The following is a 16,063-nucleotide window of genomic DNA, read 5'->3' as shown; positions in this document are numbered from 1 at the left end:
ACTGACAAAACATCTGATGGAAGTTTGTGAGCACAAGAAAAACTTAATAATATTAATGACATGCATGTATAAATGACATTTGCAATCAAAATTTGCAATGTCATCCAGGAAGTTTGCTTAAATTTATTGGAAAACCTAGTTCAAGTTACTTTTGAATAATAGTGGCGAGATTAGGGGAAACTTTCAAATATTTTACAATTTTCCAACATTCTATTGCAACTGGCCAAATGAGGAGTAGATTTCCAGAGTTTGTGGCTAAATGGTCATAAACCTCCCTTGTCTGGCAAGTGGGGTAGGTGATGTGCAGAGAGAAGGGATGGAGAGTTGCAGATGAGAGAATGAGCTTGCATCTCATTTGCAAAAATTGTCCTTTGAATAGTTATGTAGTATTTCCTATTGAAAAAATGATGAAAGGTGTAGTCAACTTGCAAGCAAAACAAGAGGAAATTAAGAAAAAGGAATAAGAGGGCTCTATCAGTAACTGATATTTGGCAGCTTTGAAAAGACAGGGAGCATTGATGTAATTTAGCATGGCTGATTTAATACCATTGAAGGCTGGAAGAAACATTTAGTGTCACTGTTATCTCAGCGATATTTTTCTTTAATATATGAAGAAGGAACATGTGTTGAAAATCTATTAGTCTTAACAAATGAGTAGAAAGGACAGCTGTAAGTTGAGGCAAAAGCCACTAGTAAATCGGACATTTTGTATTTATGTGGTCAGGAAAATCTTATTTTTATCAGGGAAAAGTCAGGGAATTTTGAAAAGTGATGCCTGTGGCAACCATGTACATTCTAAAAGGATGTCTTCATCATGCGGACAGTTTCTTCTAATCAAGCAAACACATACAAACAACCATTATCTCAGACTTTCAATTAATAACACAGATCATAATGATGTCAATATATATGCACAGAGGGTCATACCGGGTTGTTCTCGTGATGCGTGATTTGCTGATTTTATTGTCTGTGAAACATGAATTTAGGAGATCATTCTTCATGACTGGTGACCTGAAGGTTTTGTCTGACCTGTTAAGAACCTGAATTATTAACCGATATTTGTGATGTTACCACTCTATTCTACATGATTTTGAGACGGAAGTCCTCCAAATGGTTAGAGTCATCTAGCGAGACTGACTTAGGTATGCGATTTGCAATATGGAGCCTTGACTTAGCCATTTGCGATTTTGCTTTCTTCAAACACTGTTTCTAGTGCAAGAACAGGTTATTAAAAAGAGAATCTTAGTTGCTTATTTTTTTTTTCTTACAGACTTATTTTTTTTATATCCGTGATACGTGATCCCCTATTTTTTCTGTTTGTGAACCGGACCAGAGATCCCCCTGTACGACCCTCTGCATATAGTCATGTAGATAATTCACGTGTGGGCTTGGGCAACACTGCTCCATTCGAGGGCAGATGAAGTGGTTTCATCTGTTGTTTATCAGAATTTTTAAAATACTTTCTTCCAGGTGATTTCTCTTTACGCTGTCAAGGAGCTTGATGAACTTCAGAATTTTTTCACTGAACTTGTCAAACTATGCCTGGATGCAGATTCACCTGGTGCTCGGCTTGACTTCCTTGCTTGTCCTCTCATTCAAAGCAGTGATGTATTGGAAATTGTGGAGATCTTGGAGGGCTTAACTCAGGTAGGTTGATACAAGAGACAGTAGCCAAAGACCCAGAGCCTCCATACATACTGTAACCTTGAGTTTATCCTTTCTCATGGTTATCTTTCTATTTTTGGAACTGTCAAAAAATAATGAATCCCAGTATTTGTTCCTATCATCTCTCTCTTAGTTTATAATGGTACTTGTAAAAGTAGAATTTTATTTTTAGCTTAACTAATGCTAACTTTCCTTTATACATAGGTGGCAATTGGCATGACAAAAGATATCATGGGTACAGATTTTAGGAGTAAAGGCGATGAGGATCAGAGGTAAGGGAGATACTGACAAGCATCTAATACAGACTGATAAAATATAGTTACTGATGTTACTGTAAGTATTGCACTTAGACCTACACACCTTGAGATTGTACTGTTTATGATAATGATGATAACCATAATAACCAGCGGGGCATGGTGGCCTCATGGTTAATGCACTCAACTCCGGAGCGAGCGGTCCGGGTTCGAGCCTTGGCCGGGGACATTGTGTCATGTTCTTGGGCAAGACACTTAACTCTCACAGTGCCTGTCTCCACCCAGGTGTATAAATGGGTACCGGCAAATTTAATGCTGGTGGGTAACCCTGCAATGGACTAGCATCCCATCCAGGGGGGAGTAGAAATACTTCTAATCGCTTCATGCTACTGAAACCGGGATAAGCTCTGGCCTAATAAGCCACCTTGTGCGTATGCAGACTACCTTTTGCTTTTACCAATAACCATGCTATAGATGTTCTTTTCACTAAACATTCAGCAGGTGGGCCACTTAAATGGCTTGAATGCAGACTTTCAACCCATAGCTACACGTGTAACATGAATATGTTAGTATTAAATATAATGGTGATTCCATTACTACATGCAGTGTTCCAGATAAGAGACAGGTCTCAGGTCAAAAACCCGATGGTAACCGCTACCTGACCTGACACTGATGAAAAGGAAAATCGGTTAAAGTACTCATATAAATTAAAGTACTATAATTATGAAAGAAAACAAAAGTAAATAAAAGAGTGAAGTTTCTAATGAAAAACGATTGAAAAAAATTACTGTAATACAAGATATCAAGGAAAAGAAGTTTGAAAAAACGACTTAACCAAATTCCAAACGCGACTTGACTTGCGAATCATTTGGTCCTCTGGTAATTTAGCAAATAAAAGAGAGCGTGCCCCAGAAATAAAAACTGCCTTGCCGTGGCATTGTTAATTTCCATACTTGTTAGTTCAGGATAAAATGAATACAGTTCGATGATCCCACTAAGGCTCAAGAAACTGAGAAACTTTTCATCTGATTCATTCATGGCGGTTCTGTCTCGTGTGATTTTCTCCTTGGTTACCTAGCACGTGATCAATTTCTTCCCCAATCGAATTTCATTTCTTTGTAAACAAGATTCCAAAATGTTACATGAACAGCAGCCAGACTCCAACAGGGTGACTATCATTGAAAATTTTGGAGTGAATTTGTTGTTTAATCCTTAGAACTACTGTAAATAATCTGCCAAAAATTGGGTCTATAAAAAGCCAGTTTAAGTTTTTGTTTTTGTCTGTATAAGGTCATTTTCTGAAGTCACACCTGACTAATCATCGAAGCTTGATAATATTTATTGTCGTTATACAATACTTTTCATGAATTAAACAAGTGATACCTTTCAACTTTCTCGATAAATTGATGAGTTAATTTTAAAGTAAAGGAAGAGGGGAAAAATTATTTTTCTCTTAGAGTTCAGCAAAGTCTTCTGCTGGCATTACCGCTTACGCGCTTCGGCGGGAATGTCAAATCCAAATATACACACGAGAACCGAGCCGTGACGGCCGATGTGACAGTCCAAACACAAACCTGGCACCGGGAAATCATTTGCCTCAAAATGAAGCAAACAAAACAGTGGAGTGGATTCTGACTAGTTTACACTGCAGTCCGAACTGTTGCATGCAAAAATAAGCTGCTAGTGTTTGATGTAAACACAAATGCCACATTTGGTTGTTCATTTTTGCTATGTATTTTTCAGAATGTATACAAACTTTATTAAACGTGGCCCATAGTACCAGAAAGCATTCTGAGGTATCAAATGTCAAACATTTTTAGACTCCCGAAAGTCAATCCTTTATCTGTTTGCCCAACAACCCCCCACCCCCAACCCACCCCCTGAGCTTTACGTAGTGCTTCAGCTGTGGTTAGCCAGGTAGACCTACTTTGTGCGACCCCCCTGAAAAATTACATGACCCCTTGCCAAAAAAAATTAACTGGAACACTGTACATGGGGGAGCAAAGGGGATATTAGAGAGATTATTGCACTTGGACCAGCACACCTGCCGATTATAGCCTGTGCCTATACAGAAACTGAAGAATATAAATCCAGTTTGCAGAAATGTTTATGAGTAAGTGTTTTTTGTTGCAGTTTACATCCTGGAGAACTTTACTTCAAGCAAGAAAAGATGCGAGGCTGGTCTGGTGTTCAGCAGCAGGACATTAGCAACTTTGAAAAGATCAGGACTGTAGGAAAAGGTAAGTCAGAGTAGTTTCTTCCTTCATTAAAAGTAAATTATCTTGTTTGCAAGGCAACAAGAAAGACTTAAGAGAATCTTTTGGTGCTAAATGATTGCACCTTACAATGGTAAGGTGTGTTGAGAAGATTTGTTTTAACTGAAATTTTTTGGTTTTAGAAGTAAGGAAGATTGGTTGCATGACTACTGGTTGTTAATTTTTATTAGTTATTATCCACACTGTTAATGTTTCAGGGGCATACGGAGCAGCTGTTCTGTATAGAAAAAAGGATGATGACTCACTTGTCATCCTGAAAGAAATTTCTCTTCATGACCTGACTGCAACTGAAAGACAGATGGCAATGAATGAGGTTTGTCAAGCTTACAGACATGCTGTCTAGTTTTCACATCTTTCTCTAGTCCATTGTAGTGTTTGCAGCCACAGCAAAGTCAGTAATTTTCAGTGGACATAATGTATAGTATAGTTGTTTACTTTGTTTTTTAATAATCTTATAAGAAACTCAATGATTCGTTATTTCACAGGCCAAAGTGCTGTCCAAGCTTAGTCTGCATCCCAACATCATCAGCTACTATGACAGTTTTGAAGTTGACGGCACACTGATGATTGAAATGGAGTATGCTGATGGAGGGTGAGTATTATGCATTTGTGCACTGCACTACTCATACAGGCACTGAATCTTAGTGAAAACAAATAACAAAAAAAGTTTATGAAGAAGTTTGTCTAGAAGAACAAAAACTACAAATTCAATGGGATGTACACACACCACAGCTACCTGAGTATGTTTATGTTAAAATAGAAGTTGCCTGTATGTAGAACCTACATGTACTTGAGAATTTTAACACTGTTGTTGGGCTGACAAATTTGTAAATCTACGCTAGCTAAATCTACAGCTGTACATCATTTATTTATTTTAAGACACACTGATGTACTGATCAAAGTGATATGATTAGTAAAGGTGTGTCTCAGTCAATAAATATTATTGTCCTCTACTCACCAGATAAGTACTATCAAAGCTGCCATTTTAAAAATGCTTTCAAGCTAAATTTATCTTTTAACATGTATTAGTCTTTGTGAAAATACTAAATATGTCCAGTTAACAGGGTCTGTTTATTTAAAGCTTTTGAAGTCTGGAAAAGAGCGAAATTTGTTTGACCTTTTTTCTCTGTTAAAAAAAAAATTGATCCCAGTCAGCAAAATGGATACTTGATCAACTGCAATGTTATATTGTGATTGCAGGACTCTTGCTCAGTACTTGTCAAGACTGGAGAAGGACATGGAAGAAAGAGAGATCCTAATAATCTTCCAACAGATGCTCTCTGCTTTGAAATATATTCATGTGAACAACATCTTACACAGGTGCATTGACTTTGAACAAATTGCGCTGCTTAAAAAAAACCCTTGTCGAGCTGACACGTTGATGTAACCTGTATTTCACATACAGTATGCGTACTGCCGTACATTGTAACAGACAGTTGTCATAACTTTGATCCTTTCAGGGATTTGAAGACAGCCAACATTTTTCTAACCAAGGAAGGCGTCGTCAAGCTTGGTGACTTTGGTATCAGTAAACAGCTTGAGGGCTCCAAGGCCAATACTGTCCTTGGAACGCCGTACTATATTTCACCAGAAATGGTACATTTCATTACTTCATTTGCTATGCTGGGTGCTTAGTCAAATCATACTATGTATAGTTCAACCAACAACTGGTAGAGACCCTTGAGACCTGCGTAGGAGAGTTGCATAATTGCTCTCTGTGAAAGGGAGGTTACAAAATGATGTAGAGCACTTACAGTGTACACTACCATAAATGTCAGCTGTTGGCAGATGTTCAACTATGTTCCCTTCTGTCTAATAGAATGTGAAAAAGTTATTGGAAATTATCGGCTCTCCAAGGTTGGGAGATGACTGTCCTTTTGTCTCTTTTCATTGGTAACTGACTTGCTAAGGCAGAACTCATCAATGCAACAAACCCTTAAATCGTTGGTAGTCTCTTGTACTTTGATTGTGTATGTCTCACTTAGTGCATCATACTTGAAATGTTGTTGTTAAAATAAACTCGGAGCTCCCCCTATTGACCTACACATACATGCATGGACCATTTCACCAGGGTTACCCCATCACCATAGCAACACTATCCCTTCACTCTTTTGCAGGGAGGAAAGGTGAGCTCCACAGAAAGTTACAAATATTGCTTTTATATTAAATGGTAATGATTTAGTTACTGTAATATGTTTTAATTTTCAGTGTGAGGGTAAAGAGTACAATCACAAGAGTGACATCTGGGCTCTTGGCTGCATATTGTATGAAATGGCCAGTAGACAAAAAACCTTTGAAGGCTCCAACCTCCCAGCATTGGTTAACAAAATCATGAAGGTAAGCATCAGATAGATGCAGAAGGAATTTGTTGATACCACAGTCAAAATCAGTACAAGTAACCAAGAAGTCAATCAATGGCAACATTGCCAGTCAAATAATCCATTATTGACATTTCTTTTTCTCCAACACAGGCAGGTTATTGGGAGGAGCATACAGATGTTTAAAAATGTCTTTGTTATACCTCCCAACTTAAATACAAGGTAGTACATTTTCTGATGGGAAGAGAACATGTGTCATTGTTAAAAACAAACTCTCTAGGAAACAACAACTTGAACTTTCAACTCACAGGTGATCAGGTTGTGTGCCTTGAAGCTGCAGCAAAATTGTGTACCAGTTGGTGCCAAGCAAGCTTTTTTTGCACAGTTTATTCTACATGTACTTCTGAGTCAGGAGGCATAAGAAAACAGTGAATAACCAGTCCCAGGAAACAGTGAGTTTTGATTCCCCTCAGGCCTCAGTGTTCCTTTGTTTGTAAAGTACAAGAGTGAATAAAGGAATATAATAATGAGGGGAAGCTGAGAGGAACATTAAGGGTCTCAGGGAAACAAAGCTCACTGCTTCCCTTTGGGCCAGTCATAAATGATTATTATGGTGTAATTACCACACAGTTAAAATGACTTTTTATCAAAAATCTGTCACAAAAGAGGACTGTGGACACACTTGTTTGGCTTTCAAAACACTGACCCTGGATCGGTCTTAGTATGCAAAATTCGAATTGAACATTAAGTTTCTTCTATTTGCAGGGTCAATTTGCTCCCATACGAGGAAATTACAGTCCAGAATTTAGATCTCTGGTGAGTTCTGGCAATTTTCTGATAGTATTTTTATTTCTGAAATTTCCATTATTACCGACATTTCCAAGTATTTGGCTTATTTAGCTTGTCTATGCATTCAAACTTTGGTTGTTCTCATGCTGTTCCTCAAAAAGCATCCTACACTGTGTCAACATTCATCATATTGAAAATTGAAAGCTGTCTAATGTATGTCTTTCAGGTGGCAGACATACTTCAGAAAGAACCAGATATGAGACCAGATGTAGAAAATTTGTTGAATGAGAGACTTCCAAAGGTATTCATTATACCTATGTCATTCATAAGATCTAAAGATTTGTAATGTCTAATTACCAAATTAATTCAAACATGTATTGATATTATTAGTGTACTGGGAATTTAGTGTTTTGTCAGCCTACATATATATGGTGTACATCCATTCAATCCTTATCAATAGTTTACTTTTCTCGGGGGCATAGCTAGGAGGGTCCTGGGGTGCCCATGACCCCCCTTTTGTAAGCCTTTTTTGAATAAACAACCTACAACTGGTGACAAAAACGACATGACAATCTGGTGAGTACCCTCACTATGACACAGTGTGACCCCCCCTATGAAAAATCCTGGCTAGCCCCTGTTTCTCTGGGAAATGTTAGAACTTGATCTCTGTCCATGGTGTGATTTCTTTTGCTAATACTTTTCTTTAGCTCATGAAAAGATTTGAAGACACAAGTGAAGATGAACTTGGAAGCTCCATTGATCAAAGCCGTAAGATAAGAAGAAGGTACACCTGTAAAGCCCCGGCCAAACGATCGCAACATTTCAATGCAACATATTGCAACATTGTTGGGCCCAACATGTTGCGTGCGTTTGGCCACCCTATTGTGATGTGTTGCGACATGTTTGGTGTTGTTGGCTCAAATTTGAAGCTGTTCAAATTTTTCACGCAACATTAATTTTTATGGATGTTGCATGACATTGGCCAGGTTCATGCAACAATGTTGCGCCAGGGTATGGGCACTAGTTTGGTTTGCAATACCGAACCGCCCCAGCCAAACAATCGCAACATTTCAACGCAAGATATCACAGCATTGTTGGCTCAGTATTTGCAAGCCCCAGCCAAATGATCCTGACATTTTGACACGACATATCACAACATTGTCGAGGGCAACATGTGTGCGTTTGGCCGCCCTGTTGCGATGTGCTGCGACATGTTGGGTGTTGCAAATCAAACTAGTGTGCATGTCCTGGTGCAACATTGTTGCACAAACCTGGCCAAACGCGTGCAATATAATGCAACATCCATAACTGTTGCGTGAAAAATTTGAACAGTTTCAAATTTGAGCCAACAACACCAAACATGTTGCAACACATCCCAATAGGGTGGCCAAACGCGCGCAACATCATTGTGCCCAACAATGTTGCAATATGTTGTGTTGACATGTTGCGATCGTTTGGCCGGGGCTTAATGATGTTTTTTTTTTTCCGCAGTGCGAGTGCTGAAAATGTTTTGGGTGTATCAGTCTGTTCATCAGTAATGAGTTTTAAATTCCATTGATGGGACACGTTTGGACCAACTTTATCCCAATTCTTCACAATGGTGCAGAGAACATTATATGTTGAGCAGTCAAATTTTAAACAGTACTTTGCATTAAAACTAGAAGTCTACAACTCTTTTTTTGCACCATTGCATGTATGTCATTCACTATCCAGTAACCACATGTCCGCTCAGAGGGCTTTTGTTAAACTGTTGTTAATATGAAAGCTGCACTTGTTTAACAACTAGTCACAAATGAGTCTTTTATTTGGTGTATTTTTGAATGCTCATTATTATGAAAATCAAGTGCTAATTTTTTAGTGTCAACTAAATTACCTTATATTGCATTGTCTTAGACACAATTTCATTATACTAATGATATATTCTTGTTGTGTTGTACATTGTTTCATGTTCTTATTGTGTTTTACATTATTTCAGAACACTTCTGTATTACCTAGACTTGCTGTATACCAACATGTGCCCTATTGAGATTCCTGCAAAGGGACAACTCAGAGAGGTAAGTAAGTAAGTAAGTAACCTTTATTTAAACATGATAAGTAATTAAGCTTGCAGCTTGTGGGGTCGTGTATAAATAAATAATAGAGAATAGTTACAAAATAAGAATTAAAAAAATTTACAATGTAAGATGTAAATTAGTTTACATAAAAATTTGCAGCTAATAATAATTACCTAATTATTAACATTATGTGACTAATAAACGTATACCAATGGGCAGTCGAGTCATCTTCTACAGTATATATTCGCAAAGCTAATGTCCCTGACCAAAGTAAGATTATTGATCATCTTAGAGAAGCTGTTTACACTGTTCGCTATTCGGCATCCAATCGGTAGAAAATTCCACAGAATTGTACCTCTGTAAGATAGAAGATATTTGTGCAGATTCAAATTATTTTCTCTATGTTTTTAATTACTGCTTTTCATTTTTTGTTAATTTGTTTGGCTTGTTTTTGTACTTCTTAAAGTTTTGAAGCAACTATAATTGAAACAATTAGGAGATTGGTATTAAATTTTCCTGGTTGTGAGTGGGATTTCTGGTTGGCTCTCAATATGATGTCATCACTCGCCAAAAGTAATATTTCACTTCCTTAGCAATGCATGGAAAATGCATCTGTGGGCCCTTAAGTGTTTGATCTAAGGCTCTCTTACTGTATGTGATACCATTAAAAATTAAAAATGATGTCAACTCTTCTTTTTAAGGTTGCTGTTGGAAACTCCCATGTTGCTATGGTAACAATAGAACATGCCGTATACACATGGGGTACCAATTGTTGTGGTCAACTTGGTCACGGTGACAGCAACAGAAGAGACAAACCAACGCAAGTTGAAGCACTCAAATCCAAATCTATTTTGAAGTAAGACCTGTCGTGGAAATTTGACTCATCACAGAGATGTTATTATTAAATGTTGCTGTTTTAGAGGAAACACAAACAGGAGAAAGTCATGCATTTTTTGTGGTTGATATCTTGGTGTATGACAACAGAAAGTGACCATAAATCTGTGTTCCAAAATGCAACTGTGGCGTGTTTTCTGATCTACCTTTTGGCACAGACATTTTCATAGAGCTCTACACGTCTACTCATTATATGCGCCGTCCTCATATTATCTATGGTAGGGTCATAGATAAGATCATGGACGTAGAATGGTATCTAGAGTTCATTTGGTAAAAATGCATGATCATAGAGCAGTAGAGCCATAGAGTTCATAATGTAGAATTGCAAGCATGGTCATACAGCAGTAGAACCTTGGAGTTCATTATGTAGAGATCATAGAGCAGAAATCAAAGTTTCTAAAAACAATATATATGTGATTTTTTTTGATCAATTCATGATGGGCTGAACTGTAAAACCATCCATTTAGCACAATTAAGCACACTGGGTAATTGTTTGGATTCCAACTTATAATTAAAACAGTATTTTATTTTCTTCTATAGAGTGTGCTGTGGAGGCCAATTCACTGTTTTTGTCACTGACAATGGCATTGTGATGACTTGTGGTCTGGGTGAACTTGGTTGTCTGGGTCATGGTGACTGGTTGAATTCATCAAAGCCAAAGTTGATTGAAGCGCTGTTGAGTTTTGATGTGACATCTGTCAGCTGTGGCAATTCCCATGTGGCAGTCGTGACGAGTGATGGTGTGGTGTTCTCGTGGGGCTGTGGAGATGATGGCAGACTAGGATTAGGAGATGAAGATAATCAGTAAGTGAAATAGCTTGCATGAAATGCCTTATAGAAACTAACATCTTTTCAGTTGTGTTCATTATTACAGGCTTATAATGATTGCCATGGACTGTGTGGCTCTAGTAGGGGAACAGGGATGGTGGAGTGGTGAGAGCACTCGCCCTCCACCAATGTGGCCTGAGTTTGATTCTGGCCCGGTGCCATATGTGGGTTGAGTTTGTTGTTGGTTCTCGCCTTGGTCCAAGGGTTTTCTCCAGGTTATCCAGTTTCCCTCCCTCCACAAAAACCAACATCTCCAAATTCCATTTCGACCAGGATAGAGAACCTGCATGAAAATCAGCTAAGGCTGATGTGGCTTTCTCTCTAGATATTGTTATTTGTTTATTTATTTATTTATTTATTTTAATTTATTTTATTTGCTGTTTGCACGCATTGCTGACATGTGATACTGGATAAAAGTAGAACCTTCAGATCGAGGTGTAAGAACATGAATGAGATTGGGTATGAGTTTGACTTGAGCACTTACCCTTCCTGATACTGACCAGTTGAATAGGAGACTATCAATTGGTAAGAGATTGGTGCGAGAAGTGATAATCAAAAGTACAAGTTCTAAATGAGAAAAGTTTGATTGAAAGGTCCTGAATGGCAAAGAAACCTAAAATCATATAGAGCTTTAACGAGATCTCATTGACATAGCTAAAGGCAGCTCACTGTTGAGTTTAACTGTTTCTTGTTTATTTCTCTACAGGTGTCTTCCCACTGAGGTAACAGCTATAGATGATACAGTGTCCATAAAACAAGTCAGGTGTGGTTATGATGGTACAATGTTCCTCACTGATACAGGCGCTCTGTTGGCTTGCGGAAGGTTTGTAGCTGTGACCTTTTTTTTTCTTTTTCAATTTGCATACTCACTTAACCCATTGACTCCCGTGCCACCCGTAACCGGCCGTGGCGAGCGTTGGGCTTTGTTCCACTTCTGACTTCATCATCTTTGACCAAAATTGACATCATCTATACTCAAGTTCAACTGTCCTTCATGAACCACTCTGCAAGACAATTCCTCAAAAGAGTTCCGAATCAGGTTGACGAACTGCACGGGTTAATGTTTGTTTCTGTTTTCGTCCTCTGAAACAGCAATGCAAACAACAAGCTGGGACTGAATAACCGTCAGGGATTTCTAATGCAAATGAAGAACTTGTTGAATAAGGTACAGCACTGGCCTTATTGATGTCAGTAATGACCAATAATACCATAACTTGTTGTTGTTGAGCAAACGTTACCAACGCATTCTCCCCACCACCAATTTTCTTTTGTTTCACCTCTGCTTTGTAGATTAGTAGTGTGGATTATTAATAGCGGTGAACTTCATAAATATTTCAGTACTAGTAAAATGCACACCATAGTGATAGTTCATGTTTTGGCCATTGACACAATAGTTGTTTGCTGACAGCTGGTAAATTGAAATAATAACAGAAATAATTTGGAACGTTACTTCTTCTTTGTAAACAATAGTACCGTACTTTCTAACACAATTTAAATCCTTTGAGCTCAATTTGCAAAGCCTTGACCACCAACTTCTTGTTAGACTACTCGAAAATCCCTTAACGACACCATTTTGTTGAGGCGTTGTTTTGTGTATTACCAAGGTCCAGGTAGACGGGAAGAATGTACCAACAGCTGTGAAAGTATTGTCTAAACACCGTGTACTTGATGTGTCCCTGGGACCAGCTCACAGTGCAGCACTTGTGGAACCAGGCCTGGTGTACACGTTTGGCTGCAATCAGTATGGACAGCTGGCATGCAACAACTGTAAACCACGTGATGTACCTGCTATTGTCAAGGCGTTAGAAGAAAAGACCACTTCGGTAAAATGTTAGATGAATGGTCTCAAATTCAGATCACGACAGGCATATATGAGGATGGGGTCGGGGTTGTGTTACACAGAGATTCTACCTAAGAAAGCTTTTTACACTATTCTCTGAAAGGCTTTTTTGTAGCTAGTTCGCTCGTTATATTTGTACCTTCGTATGTTCGTGTGTTCGCAAGTTCGTTTGTTCCGTTGTTCGCATGTTCGCATGTTCGCTCGCTGTTCGCATGTTGGTAGGTTGGTATGTTGGTATGTTCGTACTTTCGTTCGTTCGTTCGTTCGTTCGTTCGTACGAAGTGCATATGGACTATGAGGCAAGACATATTCACAGGTCGAAGTTCATCGTAAAACTTTTCAGATTTTTGTCGTTTAATAGTTCGCTCGTTGTTATGTTCGTATGTTCGTATGTTTGTATGTTCGTTAGTTCGCATGTTCGTATGTTCGTATATTCGTTTGTTCGCATGTTCGTCTGTTCGCATGTTTGCATGTTCGCAAGTTCGTACTAACTTTCGTTCGTTCGTTTGTTCGTTCGTTCTATCGTTCATTCGCTCGGTCGTATGAAGTGTAGATAGACTATGTGAATAGAGATTGATTTTTTGCAAGTTGAAGTTCATCGTAAAGTTTTTCATATTTCCCTGACTGAATCCTGAATCTTTATTTCTCTACGCAGATGATTTTCTGCGGCAATGGCTTCACCTTGGCTGGGACAAATGATAATGACTTGTATTTCTGGGGGACAAGACCCACGGAAAATAAGCGGACACAAAGCGAGAGTGGAGACAAGACCGATACTGAAGGAAACAACCGGAGACATAAGAGAAATCCCAGCGGGAGCATGAGTATCGGCAGTGCTGACAGTTTAGAGTTATCTCCTGGGTAAGAATACATCACTGTGTGGTAAGGGACGCACCTTTATTTCCACTTTCCAAAAAATATTTCTGCACAGCAAAAGCTGCTGAAAAACAATCGAGCAAGTTCTTTCTACAAGCTATTGGCCAGCAAAAAGGTCGAGTAAGACATGAAGATTATAAATTCGGTTTGTTTATTTGTCGCTAGAAACAAGAATTGTAGGTGTCCTGTTATACTGAAAGTTGCCACTAATTCAGCAGGAAAGTTAATGATAGTAGACATCTCTGACCTGTACATTCGAACGTATACTTTGGGGTCACTTCTATAACGGGAACATACAGTGGAACCTCTCTACTACGGCCACCTTGGGGACAGAGCAATAGTGGCCGTTGTAGAGATGTTGGCGTTGGCGTTGTAGAGAGGTGGCCTTTAGTGGAGGTTCGACTATACTTGCTACATGCATTAGAAAGGCCAGTTGCCATTTCCAGCGAGGAGTTAAAAGGCTAACATGTAAACTTCCCCATGTCTTCAGGAGCAAAAGCGATCATAACTCCGGAAGCCAGTCGTCTCTTCCAAAAGACGCCAAGAAACGCAGAGAGGGCGTGCTAGAATGCTCGAACTCCACAAGACTTGAGCGAGGCAGGAAAGAGGGAATGCAGGAGGGATTCTCCATGCCACAGTCTTACAAGAAGAGGAAGGAGGGGGTACAGGAGGGTGTCGCACAGCCAGACGTCATGGGTAGCAGTACTAGTTTGATTCCTAAATCTATGGATGGGTAAGTTGAACACAAAGGTTCTCGTTCCCTTACGGAGATATTGCAGAACGATGTCGATAGAGAACTATGTGAGCTCTATTCCACGTTTGAAAGACTTATATTGTTTGATACGCTTTTGAAGACTGATTGAACATTTTTATCCCTGAGAGTTTTCGTGGAACGATTGTTGGACAAGTGAAAGTTACGTTGAAACGAATGTTTCTGTGATTTTCCGTCGTTTCAATTTTTTTGCCCTTCTCACTAATTGCATTCTCTCCCCGAGTTCTGAATTGCTTATTTCAACGTTTTGAAGTTGCACTCAATTAACTGACTCACCCGGAAATTACACTTTGGTTTTACTCTCTATTGCGAGAAATGAACTGTTTTCTTAAACTTTCAGGAATAAAATGGCTACGTCCAAAGTAAGTATTTAGGCAGCGCATCACTGCGACGTTCACAGGTCACTTTTCTCCGTATTTCAGTGTCTTTTCTGACGCCGAACGAAGCGACTGTGCATCAAAAGAAGACCCTTCAGTTAACTACATCAGAAACAGCTCCCGCCGAGGACAAATGAACGATCAAACGTTTGCTGCAGGGTTCCTACGAATCAGTGAGAACGAAACGATGCCTTCACCCACGCGCTTGTTTCACTGGGACACTTACACCATGTATGGGAAAGATCAGGAACACGAATTTCCTGTTTACTTGCTGGATATCAATGGTTTTGGCGTCAACGTGTTTGTCCAGATAGAAACCACGGCTCCGCTTCCCACAAGACGGAGGTCGAAAAAACGTTCGCAGAAAAAAGCTAGCGAGAGAAGATTGTCCAAACAGACTACGGTTTTTGATGGGTAGGTTTCAGTTAAGTTATTTGCACGTGGATGATTATAAAAATGAGTACATTTCACGCAGGAATAGAAGACGTTTTATAAGCAGTCAAAGGTGGAGTGCATCCACTAAGCCTTGTTGCTCACGTGTTGGTCGTAAAGAGAGCACGTAATTCGTATGGGAATCTTCTACTCAGTGTAGAATGATCTGCGGTGGTGAACAATAAGATTTGGGCGCTTGTCGGAGCTATTTAGATTCATCCTCTTGCACATTTAGATGTATGCTACCTTCTCGTAAAACGTGACTACTTCAGGTCAAAATTTCCGTAACGAAGAAGCGACCGTCCACTCTCTGCATTTTACTCTCCAGGCTAAACTGCAGTGAATGATTACCATGGCAGTTCCCTGTTCTCTCTCACTGTTATACCATTAATTTTTTGTTACTTTGAGTCCCACTCACTTGCCCCTCCAAGAGAGATGAATCCCATCTCTTCTAATGTAGGCGATTGAATTATTCCTTGTCAATGGTTTCTGATTCAACTCTGCATGTTGCTTTTACAGTTCCTGTGGTAACACCAGAGGGCCTACAGGCCTCGATTCCTCAATGGGATCAAGCTCTTCGGAGATGGACACCACGTTAGGAGAGGTTAGAAGTAGTAGTATTCAACACTAATTCAAAAACCAAAACCAAAACAAAAACAAAAACAAAAACAAAAAAAGAAAGGTCCTC

General features: G+C 39.1%; 1 protein-coding gene across 1 annotated transcript in view; it reads left to right on the top strand.

Annotated features, from left to right (window-relative positions):
* Window positions 1-16,063, top strand: part of LOC110046986 (uncharacterized) — a 28,785-nt gene that overhangs the window by 1,603 nt on the left and 11,119 nt on the right. Inside the window, exons 2-22 of the mRNA XM_089273912.1 lie at window positions 1,471-1,647; window positions 1,870-1,937; window positions 4,053-4,159; window positions 4,393-4,508; window positions 4,681-4,787; window positions 5,396-5,515; window positions 5,656-5,791; window positions 6,404-6,532; window positions 7,279-7,329; window positions 7,529-7,603; window positions 8,010-8,086; window positions 9,278-9,356; window positions 10,058-10,212; window positions 10,791-11,054; window positions 11,785-11,901; window positions 12,171-12,243; window positions 12,683-12,901; window positions 13,574-13,779; window positions 14,285-14,527; window positions 14,989-15,357; window positions 15,895-15,979. Of these exons, the coding sequence (XP_089130038.1) occupies window positions 1,471-1,647; window positions 1,870-1,937; window positions 4,053-4,159; window positions 4,393-4,508; window positions 4,681-4,787; window positions 5,396-5,515; window positions 5,656-5,791; window positions 6,404-6,532; window positions 7,279-7,329; window positions 7,529-7,603; window positions 8,010-8,086; window positions 9,278-9,356; window positions 10,058-10,212; window positions 10,791-11,054; window positions 11,785-11,901; window positions 12,171-12,243; window positions 12,683-12,901; window positions 13,574-13,779; window positions 14,285-14,527; window positions 14,989-15,357; window positions 15,895-15,979 (2,973 nt within the window). The remainder of the gene's footprint in view (window positions 1-1,470; window positions 1,648-1,869; window positions 1,938-4,052; window positions 4,160-4,392; window positions 4,509-4,680; window positions 4,788-5,395; window positions 5,516-5,655; window positions 5,792-6,403; window positions 6,533-7,278; window positions 7,330-7,528; window positions 7,604-8,009; window positions 8,087-9,277; window positions 9,357-10,057; window positions 10,213-10,790; window positions 11,055-11,784; window positions 11,902-12,170; window positions 12,244-12,682; window positions 12,902-13,573; window positions 13,780-14,284; window positions 14,528-14,988; window positions 15,358-15,894; window positions 15,980-16,063) is intronic.

The sequence above is a fragment of the Orbicella faveolata genome, unplaced genomic scaffold (assembly GCF_042242905.1).
Source record: "Orbicella faveolata isolate gen_17 unplaced genomic scaffold, um_ofav_v1 contig_1, whole genome shotgun sequence".
Taxonomy (NCBI): Eukaryota; Metazoa; Cnidaria; class Anthozoa; order Scleractinia; family Merulinidae; genus Orbicella; species Orbicella faveolata.
Note: the sequence above shows the minus strand (reverse complement) of the source record. Positions and strands in the feature narration are given on the sequence as shown.